The 12,135-nt window shown below is 43.9% G+C and overlaps 1 protein-coding gene across 1 annotated transcript in view; it reads right to left on the reverse strand.

Moving 5' to 3' along the window:
* Vstm4 (V-set and transmembrane domain containing 4) overlaps positions 1-11,072 on the reverse strand; it is a 76,578-nt gene extending 65,506 nt beyond the window's left edge. The window contains exon 1 of the mRNA XM_005348672.3: positions 10,655-11,072. Coding sequence (XP_005348729.3) covers positions 10,655-11,072 — 418 coding nt within the window. The remainder of the gene's footprint in view (positions 1-10,654) is intronic.
* Positions 11,073-12,135: the final 1,063 nt, after the last annotated feature.

A 12,135-nucleotide genomic window follows, 5' to 3' on the forward strand; every position in this document is an offset into this window, starting at 1 on the left:
AAGACCTGGCTGTTGTGCCTGACTCTCTGTGCTGTTGAGGTGGGATTTCCCGTTTGCCACTGTGGAAACCCAGGTAGCTGTCAGAAAGCTCCAAGGATTCTGCTGTTTTCACCTCTCATCTCCCCAGAGATGTGCTGGGGCAGACTTCCCTCTGGATGCAGTTTTCAGGTGGGTTCTTGGGAATGGAATGCAGGTCTTCACATTTGCCTGGCAGATGCTTTACACACTGAGTCATCTTGTTAGCTCCGCCACTAAACTTTTAAGGTAACAGCATTTTCCCATTGAAAACTGACTTATGCAACCTTAAATCAACCAACAGTCTGGCTCCTTCAGCTGTGCTGTTTGTGGTTAGTGTAAAACCCTGCTTAAACTGCAGAAGTCTGCAGGTTGCTGCTGTTCCGAGCATTGCACTATTGATGAAGGGAGCTCCCTCCGAACACGGGGCAGAGGGCGGGGAAGTATTTCATCTCAAATATTGGACTGCCTCTGATTCCACAGGCTGCAAAAACTTGACTGAAAAACCACCAAAGGATACTCAGTTGACCATATTTCTCACACGTATGAGAGATTTTGAACCCCTTGGAATATGGAGTCTTAGCCTCATTTCCAAGGTGATCATGGAATTTTACCCTAAAGAGAACAAGCATGCTTTGTCTCACTCTTAGGAGACATCCAAAGCTCTCAGTTTTTTGTTTGTTTGTTTTGACAGGGATATGTAGGATGATTATCCAATCACTACCTACCTTGGTAAAACCCTTCGGAGCTCTATTTTGGTTTCTTCATTTCTTATTTTGTTTCATTTTATGCCTGTGGGTGCCAAAAGCCAATGGCATTTGGAAATCTACTGGGCTACCTATCATGTTTGCAGGATACAAAAATCCATTCCAACTTAGAACATGCCAAATACCCCTGTACTGGTTTGCTTCTTGTCAACTTGACACAGCCTAGAGTTACCCAGGAAAAGGAAGCCTCAGTGGAGAAATTGTCCAGATTCAATTTACCCATGTCCACGCCTGTGAGAGATTATCTTGACTGATGACAGATGTGAGAGAGCCTGGCCCACCATGGGCGGCACCATCCCTAGGCAGGTGGGCCTAGGCTGCATAAGGAAGGCAACTGGGCATGAGCCAGTGAGCAGCCTTACTCCATGGGTTCTGCTTCAGGTTTCTACCTGATTTCTTTCCCTAGCATCAGTTGATGATGGATTGTGTCCTGGAAATGTAAGCCAAATAAACCCCACCTTCCCCTAAACTGCTTCTTGTTCAAAGTGTTTTATCACAACAAGAGAAAAGCAAATTCTACCACCAGACCAAAAAAGCCCATACAGCGGACACCAAGCCAAACTGTACCCTTCCATTGCCCCAATATTGGTGTTTCCCACAGCCCCATCGTTGACCACCTTACCGACTCCTAGAAACCTTCACCCATTCAAAACAGAGAGATCAGCTCACAACGGTGAAACCACAGAAAACTGCAGGCCCACATATATGGGTACCCCAGGAAGAAACTGCGGGCCCACATATATGGGTACCCTGGGAAGAAACTGCAGGCTTACATATATGGGTACCCGGGAGGAACCTTTCAAACCATACCTCTTGTCTGGGCTCCACCCAACCCTGAGGTCCCAAAGACCTCTCTCATAACCCCAATTGGTCCATTAGCAAATGTTTCTCACCTGACACCTTAGCACCGCTCTTTTCCTTTGGCCAAATTTAACACCCCTTTGAACTATGAAAAACAGTCTCTGCTCCTTTCATCTTGTTCCTCAAACCCATGTTTCAGTCAGCCAACAGGTAGAGCTACCTGAAGCTGTGGGATGCGTGACAGTTTTCCATGGCGGAAAGCTCCTCACACAGTTGGGAATCCACACTCTCCAGTAAAGTCTTCTATCAGGCAAGGCTGTGACATCCAATGGAAACTCATTAATGTTCTCTACAGGCACCTTTGTGAGCCATTCTGTAATCCCCTAGTTATCAATACCCCATCATAAGCCATCAGTGTTGGCCCCAGCACTGCCCCTTCTCTTGGCCTGCAAGGGGCCCTCTGAATTTCCATGGTGTCCTGTGTCTTTCACCACTGAACTCACAATGGACCGTCCATTCTGCAGAATGAATCATCCACCCATGTGCTTCCAGACCCCCAAGAATTTTAATGGCTTAGTAACTTTATTGATGCTGCTGTGATCTGACTGTATCCCACAAAAGTTCTTGCACTGGCAACTTGGCCACCAATACAGCAATACTAAAAGGTAGGACTTTAGAGAGGTGATTGGATAGGGCCCTCCCAAATCCATTCACTGATCAATGACATGACCAATAAGTTGGGTTATACAAGGATGGCTCTGTTATAAAAGTGAGTCCTCTGCCCTGGAACACACTGATGAACAGGAAGCCCTCAATGGTGCCAGCAACATGCTCTTGACTTCTTGGCCTCTGGAAACGTGAACTAAATAAATCTCTATTATTTATGAGTTACCCAGTCTCAGGCAATTTGTTACCACGACAAAAAAAGTGAACTAAGGTACATACTCAAAGAAATGAGCACCAGAAGGCCTGTTTTCAATGCAACTTCTTCACTAAGCCAACCACAGCTTCATGGACTGAAAGAGCAGATTTTCTCTCAGGACTGCCATTTATTTCCTTACCTTTATCTTTCTTTTTTGATTGTATCAATGTTTTTGGAAATGTGTTCTCAGAGTTCATTGCATGGTCTCACAAAATGTCACCCATACAGGGCCTGGCCCACTTGCCTGACTTCCGAGAGATGTCAGGCTAATTCGTTCAAGCATACAAGTGACAACAGCTGACACACCATGGTATCACATTGCACAAGATCATATAATCGCTTTCCATTATCCCTTCATGGAGACAGCCTCCTGATGACGATCCTACATTGCTTAAGATTCATGTGCCCCCAATGTATTACTCTGCCTGCCTTCAAATTGAATCTCATTTTGTTATTTCCTGCCTGTTTTTCCTACCTCCCTGGAATCATTTTTATTATGCTGTACTCCTCATCAATGTTTTTTTTTTTTTTAAAAAAAAGAGCATTTCTCAATTTTGTATTTTCTGAAAATTCATTAGGGTGATATGAGCACCCTTTTTAAGACCATTGGTAAAACAGCTAAGTGCACTCAAACCTAACATTGACCTGATGTTTGCACAGGGTCAGCAGCACTCTGACACCCTGCACCACGGAGGACGCCTTAGTCCCAGTTCTCTCTAAGCAGGGTTTGTCACCCAGCAAGTGGCACATGGCACGTGGCGCCTCACACGTCGCCTTGGCTTTTGCATTCTTACAAGAAAGATTCCACTCACACATTTATCAGCTCTGATGGATTTTCTACGATAAGCCGAGCCTGACTTCATGGTCCTCAGGAGGCGCAAGTGTTTACTCATCATTCCTGCCTATGGATTTGCGTCACATCACACTAGCAACCTTGAGAGCATCCAGGAGCGACTGCCAAAATCCAGCACATGATTTCCTGACAGGGCCCCTTGTCTATTTCCCCGCATTTCAAAATCCCTGATCTCTGTCACAGCTTAATAATTTTCCACTGAAAATGTAAAACAGCAAGCAGCTCTGTTAGCATAGGGCTTACTCCACTAAACTGCGACTCCTTTCACGCACACAGGCTCCAGGGTCTGGCCCGACCTAGGGAAAAAGCACAGGCACAGACCCAGAACAAAGTTAGGCAAGGGGAGCTGAAAGTATTGGGGTATGCTGATCGTTTGGATCGTGACTTCTCACTGCTGTTGCTCCCGTTTGTATTGTGTATGATATTCGTAGTGCATTTAACAAGCACAGGAATCCACCATCCACAGGATGCAGCATGGGTGTGGGTAGGGCAGGGTGAAAGTTTCGCAGTTGGTCCCTGGATATCAGCTTTCCCTAGCTCTCCCATTCTAAGATGCAAACCAGAGCCCAGTGATATGAATGGTGCCGTGATATCAGACCTGACTGCATCATGAGACACATAAACACTTTGAATACTACCTAAGTACCCTACTCCACGAGCATGAGCCTTGGTTGTTGTGCCCCAACAATATCCATGCCTTTCATCTACTCAATGGCCTGGATTGGGCTTCCTAGCAATGACCCTTTACAGCCAGAAGAATTCCTATTCTCCTCCCTCCCCTTCCAAGGGGGAAAAAAAAACACCACTCTGTCCTTTCTGTGGGATGGCCACTCACAGGCGCAGAAGTAATTATAGCTAAGGAAGATGGGAAATCCTAAAGAAGAGGAATGCCAGATGGTTGAAAGTGTGTGAATGTCACTATACCTGACATGCTTTCTCTCTCTGACAGACTTAGAGAACGGATGTCTCACTAAGGACTTTAGAAACTCCAAAGGGAAAGGTTCTCCAGGACAACCCTAATGACCTTTCTGGTGAGTGGATTAGTAAGGATCACAGATATCTCAAATCTGGCTTTTTTTCCCTAAGGCAACCAAGTCTCTAACAGTCTCTAATAGAACATGTGATCAGGAAGGAAACCCAAACAGAGAAGTTAAATTCATAGTAGAATTGTACAAAAAGGACATAGGCAAATGGTTTAAAGTACTGGCCACTGGGACACAGATTAAAACACACACACACACACACACACACACACACACACACACACACACACACACAGTCACAGACACACTGAGAAACAAATGAAAAGACCACACCTGAAGTACACAGAACCCCATGCGCTGCCAAAAGCAAGTCAACAAAAGTCAAACTCCATACTTGCTAGCAACCAAACTGTGTGTGCACACACGAAGGGAGGACTGGATTTTAGTAACAACAATGAAAGATTGAGGAGTAAACAAAATAAAAATGCTCAGGAGTCATATGTGGGCACTTTTTTTCATAAGGTGCTTATAAAGCTGGAATAGACAAAGGAATACAGGGCTCCTGGATAAGAACAGCTACATAGCAAAGATGTGCAAAATGGATCTATGATTATGAGTTTTCTCTCCAGGAATTTGGGTGCCAGAGGCTTGGTCCCCATCTAAGGACTCTCAGAGGTATTGGAACCTTGAAGAAATGGAAACATGTCGTAAGTTATTGGGTGCTGCCCTCAGAAGGGACTAATTTTTTTTCAGGCCCCGGTTTGTTTCCTTTAAAGCTGACTGTTACAGAAAGAGCAAGCATGGCTTAGACTTTCCCTCTGGTTTCCTGTCTCACCATGTAAACACTGCTCCTTGCACATGTGCCCGTCATGATGCCCACTGTCACACTGTGCAGCAGCCAAGCAGATGCAGCCACCCAATCTTGGACTCATAGTCTATAATGCTGTGAATTATATAAACCCATTTCTTTATCAAAACCCCAACCTCAGGCATTTTTCATAGCAGCACAAAACACACAAAAAATGTAATTGCACTTATCAACACAATAACAGTTTTAAAAGTCAATATGCCAGTCAAAACATTAAACAATATCCACAAAACTAGGTAAGTTGTTTCTCAAAATTATCTTAAAGATAAATCACATAAGAATAATGAAATACATAAGAAAAACTGAAACACTTTCAATAGGAGAACTTATCTTACCCTCTAATAATTGGAATAGTAGGAAACAAAAATAATTTATCTTTATATAAAAATGGATCTTAAGGAGATAAAAATGACGTTTTTAACATTTAAAGTGTAAGAGAAAATTATAAATACTTTTATAAGCGTGTAATTGGAAATACTTTCCAAGATTAGACACCAAAGGGTACTCTGTATAATTAATCAAGTGTAAATTGCAACTTCTGAATAAAAACAGCTTCTGAAAAAGGAATACCACAATGGAAAATAATGACAAGTTAGACTACACAAATCACCATAAAATATGAAGTATTTGTGTGGTTTAGTATAGTGCTCGAAGTTTTAGCTACAGCAATAAGACAAGAAATGAAAGGCATACAATTAGGAAAAGAGAAAGGCAAAGTATTCCTATCTGCATATGACTTGATTCTATAAATAAGAGTTCATAAAAATTCCACCAAAAAGGGCTGATAAATACTTTCTAACAAAGTGACAGGATACAAAATTAACACATAAAAATCAGTAGCCTTCATATGCATATACATATGTATCTCTCTCTCTAAATATACATATATGTATGTATATATATGACAAAAGTACTAAAAAAAAGTTAGGAAAACTTAACAATTCAATCCACAATAGTCATAAAAATTAAAACAAAATACATTGGAATAAATCTAAGTAGGAAACAAAGGACATTTGCAGTGAAAACTTGAACATACTGAAGAAATCAAGGAAGATACTGGAAGAGGGACAGACCTCAATCCATGCACCAACAGAATTAATACTATGAAAACAGCTACTCTACTTGTAGAGGCTTAAATGAGAATGACCCCATAAGCTCATATACTTGAATGTTTAGTCACCATGTAGTGGAACTCTTCGGGGAAGATTAGGAAGTGTGGTCTTTGGTCTTGGAGAAGGTGTGGCCTGGAGGAGATGTATCACTGTAAGTAGGCTTTGAGGTTTCTATAACCCATGCGTGCCAGGCCCAGTGTCTCTCACTCTCTCTCTGCCTACTGCCTGCATATCAGGCTATAAAACTCTTAGCGACTGCTCCAGTGCCACGTCTGTCTGTCCTGCCATGATGATCATGTACTAACCCTCTGAAACTATAAGCCAGCCCTGAGTTAAATGCTCTCTTTTATAAGAATTTTCTTGTTCATGGTGCCTCTTCACAGCCATAGAACAGGAACTAAAACAGTACCAAAGCAGTCAAAAGATTAGATACATTGCAATCTCAATCAAAATACCAGGTCCTTTCTTCACAGACATAAGAAAAACAATCTCAAAATGTGTGTAGAAACACAAAAGAAGATCAAGTCAAAGCAATGCTGAACAAAAGGAGGTGTCACCATGCCTGATTTCAAATCACACTGCAAAGCCATAGCAACAAAAACAGCCTGGTACTGACACACAACAGGCACGTAGATCATTGGAAAAGATTAGAAGAGCCTGATACACTCTACATGATGACAGCTACCTGATCTTTGGCAGAAACACCAAAAAATACACTGGGGAAAAGACAGAACCTTCAAAAATAGTGTTGAAAAACCATGACTGCAACATACAGAAAAAATAAAACTACATCTTTACCACCCTACACTAAACTCATCTCCAAATGGATAAAGAACTTCAATATAAGACCTGATAGCCCAAACTGCTTAGAGAAACAAGTAGGGAACATGCATAGATAAGAATCTTGTGGATAGGACTCTGGCTGTACAGGAATGAAGACCAACCGTTAACAAATAGGACCTTGGGAAACTAAAAAGCTTCTGCCCAACAAAATAAAGAGTCAACTATGTTGCGGAATATTTGTACACTGTGTGAAGATTTGTTGCTGTGATTGGTGTAATGAAAGGCTGAATGGCCAATGGCTAGGCAGGAAAGAATAGGCACAATTTCTGGTTTTCAGGGAGAGAAAGGAAGAGGAGAAGGAATCTAGGCATGCTGGGGTTGCCAGTCAGACACGGAGGAAGCAGGATGGGCAATATGGAGATGAGGTAATGACCATGTGCCAGCATGTAGATTTAAAAGTATGGATTAATTTGTTAATAAGAACTAGTTAAAAAACAAGCCTAAGCTACGGCTGAGCATTCATAATTAATAATAAGTTTCCATGTCATTATTTTGGGGCTGGTGGTCTCAACTAAGTGAATAGACAACCCACAGAATGGAAGAAAATCTTTGTAGCTATACAGAAGATTTGTGTCTGGACCATACCAAGAACTCAAAGAATTAAATACCCAGAAAACAACACGACTGAAAAGTGGACTGTGGAACTGAATAGAAAGTTCTCAGGGGGGAACACAATGGCCAGTAAACACTTTCACATGTTCAAGATCCTTAGCCATCAAGAAAACACAGATTAAAACCACATCAAAGGCTCCATTGCAGCCACTCAGAAGGGCCCTGGGAGCACAAATAATGAAAACTAGCCCCTTGGACACGGGGGAGGGGGATGCTTACATGGTGTTGGTGGATGTCTAAAAGAGCAAAGTCTCTTTGGAAATCGGTATGGGAGTTTCCCAAAAAAAGCAAAACTAGATCTACCATATGACCTGGCTCTACCGCTCCGTTAGGCATATACCTAAAGGTCTTTCTATGCTCCTGGTAAGACACTGTTCAGCCATTTTCATTACCGCCCTAGTCATAGTAGCTGGTGAAAGAATCCACCCATATGTCCACAAACTGACAGTGGGTAGTGAAAATGTGGAACCGACACACAATGGAATGTCATTCTATTTCAAAAAGAAAAAGAGAAAAAGTATAAAAGAAAATGAGCAAAGGGAAAGGGAGCCAAGGAGGAGAAATGGGAGGATCAAAGACGGGAGGAGGAGGAGGAAGAGTGGGGAGAGGAAGGGGAAAGATCCTTCTTTCTGGGGAAGTCTTGCAAACTACCTTGGAGTTTTGGAACAAGTTTTCAAATAAACATTGTGGAAGGAGCCTGGCTTCATTCACTTAAAGCCGGTTCACATGAAATAATAAACTGGATGATTGCTTACTTAAAGGCAGGAGGACTTTTTACATAGGATAATTGGTAGTATTTGCCACTGCCAAGAGGTTTAGCACATGACTCCAGGATATATTGGACACGTGGACGTGCACATTGAACACACACACGCACACATGCACAGGCACACGCACACAGTCATGATCTCATGTTGTAGCGCCTAGACATCATCTTTGTGGCTTGTGTCCTCAGCCACTAAAGTTCTTTGCTCTTGTTTTCTTTGCCAAAAAACATATTTATATTAGCAGCCATTTGTTTTCTTGAATTAATTTGCTTAAGGAGGGAAAGCCATTTTTGCAAATACATCATACCACAAACCATAACACCAGGCCCAAAGACAAGTGGCTGCTTCAAAGACCTCCCACACGGATTAGCTCCCTTTAACATGTCCCTTATTACACAGGGCTGCAAAAAACACCTTCCACAAATGAAAGAAAAAGTCCCCTTTCAAAATGCTTACCCAAACAATGTAGCTTAAAGGCTTTAATATTATATATTGTGTTTGATAAGATTAGCCTCTCTCTCATATTTTAAACAATCAGCTTTTCTCTGTGAATCTCTTGATCCTGAGTGGAATTTTTATCCAAGTTTGACACTATCAAAGACACAATTTGAGTGCACTACAGAAAGGCATTGAAATTGCCAGAGGTGTCTTCTTGATTAGAACACTGAACACTGGAGATAAAAATGACAGCCTTCCCACATGGTGTTTGGTAGCCAAGATATTTGGAAAATGCAAACTCACTCCCTATCTGCCTGTAGAAGGGAGGGCCAGCCTGGGGCCTTTACCCTTCCTGACTTTCAAACTTCACAGCTAGCTGAGACAAGCCTGGCCACAGATCAGAAGCATGCAGCTGCTCCATTTACAGGGCTAGACGTTTATAGCAGGTCCTCCCATCATGCACCTGTTTTAGGGTTCCAGGTTGCCCTAGTTAAGGCGGTCACAGAGACATAGCCCTGAACAATGGGCTGGGCATCCACAAAGGTTTCTTTCCTAATTAAAGTCTAGTCTAGTTCCTTGCGATGTTTCCCAATTAGGCTCAGCCTTGGCCTGGGGACAGTTGAACAGACAGGGTCACTTCAAGGCCACCGTGTCTGTGATGACACACTTGGCAAACAGTGCCCACCTGAGAAAACTCAAGGTATCCAAAGACCAGATCTACCTGATCATATCTAAAAATACCTCATCTTCCAGCCTCTGTGGGAAGGAAGGATACTGCCTCTGGAAACTTCTTATATGCTTAGACACTTCCACATGGACCAAAGACCCCACTTACTTTCCAATATCATTATCCTTTGAATCTGAAATGTCCCCATAGGATCAAGTGTTGCAAGCTTGGTCCCCAGCTGCTGCAGGTACTAACTGAGGAGCTAGTAGACACCATGGGCAGTAGAACCTAGCTGGAGAAAGTGGGTCCCTGGAGGTGGGTCCCTCGAGGCTACCATGCCCAGCCCCACTCTACCACGCCCTTGGCTTTGTGTTCACTGTCCTGTGAGCAGCTGCCCTCCACCACCCATGCCCCCACTGCATGACGATCTGGCCCGCTGCATGGGGTCAAGCGGCTGCATCCTGAACACTGAAACAATAAACCATAATAAATCTTTCCTCCCTTAAATGATTTCTGTCTGGTATTCGGTCACTCCACCAAGAAAAGCAACAAAGACCATTGCTCCCCATAACCGACTCAGTGTACGATGTCCTAAGCAGTGACCTCCCCTCAACTTCCTCATTCTCTCCCAGAACCACAAAATCTCAGAAGTCCAAGCAAGCGCAGTTCAGGCTGACCTCTAACAGATACTGACCGCTGTAAGTGGGGTCCAGCTTTCTTTATCTGACAGCACACATAGCCCAATATTTCAGGCAGGGTGTGCACGGGGGTAGTCACTCGCTCCTCTGACCTTACTTCCACATCTACACTGGGCATCAGCCACAGTGTCCAAGGTCCATCCTCATCTGCATGGCTTGACTCACAGACCTGTGGCCCACAGAGGCTGCGAGACTTGTACTCTGCTAACAGAGCCAGTGAGCCAACCAACATTTACATCATGACAGAAGCGGGGACCGCCGACCTCCCACACTCTGCACCTCCTCAGGGACTCTGATGCCACTCTTACCTCTCATTTCTGTTGCCGAGGAGCCGTTGGACCAGGCTGTCCACTTGTTCCTGTGCTTGCTGATCTCTTGGACTTTGCAGACATATTGCCCTTGATCTGCCGGCCGGAGGGTGAGGACAGACAGCCTGTAGAGTACGCCCCGACGCTCCTCGAGCAGGCGCAGCCTCTGTTGGTTGGCAGTACGGCTGAAGTTCCCATAGTACTGAATCACCCGCAGCTTGGTCATCTTCACCATCAAGGCCTCCTGGGAGCCATCAGGGGCAAAGAACCAGCGCACAGCCAGCAAACTGTCCTTCCGTCTCTTCTGGGAGACATGGCAGAGGAGAGTGGCATTTTCCCCTTCCAAGTAGTCAACCACAGGTCCTGGGGACACGGTGACATTGAGAGCACCACAGAGTTCTGCAAATGAAGAGTACATGGATGAAAAGGAATGAAGGCCGCAGCCTGACTTCATGCAGCTGGGCCACTGTCAGGAACAAGGGATATGCTGCATGCTGCTGGCATCTAGGCGCTCTGTCAGGTCAGAGGCAAAGGGCTCAGGACTCCTACAATCATTCCCCAGTCTCACTACGACCAAAAGGTCGGCAATCTTTTGGGCCTCATGGACACCCACCTTCTTCTCTATGCTGGTTTCATTCATGTGATTTGTCAAACACTGGCCATCCAAATACACATGTTCTCAAAAAGATGTTTTAATCTGCCCCTAACATTCAGATTACATACATGACTATGGACTTGGAGAATCTCTTGAAAACTTAGCTCACACCCCAACTTCTCCACTAACCTCCCCAAGGCATGTTTAAATCAATGTTGGCAGGGCTGTAAGTCACAGTTGTTTAAGGTAGGCCAGATCTGCAGCCTTTTACGGCTTGTCCAACCAGGAGACTGCCTGTCTCTCTCCCTACTCATCTTCTTAGTCTCAGTGTGTCCATCTCTAGGCAATAATGGTCAAGCAGAGGGCTATACCATGCTAGTGGATTGGAGAAACTCGGGATTCTCGGTGGCCTCTTTGGACTCAGGATCTATGGTCTCAAAACAGAAACATACAAGCTAAAATAAAACATGAAGTAGTCCTTGGAACCAGAGGGGTATGGGGTTCTCCCAATAACCCCAAAGATGTTTCAGAGTTCCAGGTCCTGTTCCCTACAACCTGCCCTTTAATTTTTTTTTTTTCAAATCAACTGTGGGTTGAATTGAACTACAGTTCTACTCTTGAGTTGACTGACCTTCAGTTGGGTACCCCAATACCTACCAGGGTATCCAGACTACCTGAACCTAAAGAAGCTAAACACTGATACCTTTTCATAAACCACCTTTGTATTCGGTAAAGATTTGTCATTCACCATGGGTGATGCGAAACAGCCATACCACCCTGAAACTCATGGAAAGTACCTTCTCACGTGCAGCTCTCCTCAGAACTGATGTGGGAGTGATTTCTTTCTAATCTGTTGCTTTCGTTGGTTAATTAATAAAGAAACTGC

This window comes from Microtus ochrogaster, chromosome 6, assembly GCF_000317375.1.
Source record: "Microtus ochrogaster isolate Prairie Vole_2 chromosome 6, MicOch1.0, whole genome shotgun sequence".
Classification (NCBI taxonomy): domain Eukaryota; kingdom Metazoa; phylum Chordata; class Mammalia; order Rodentia; family Cricetidae; genus Microtus; species Microtus ochrogaster.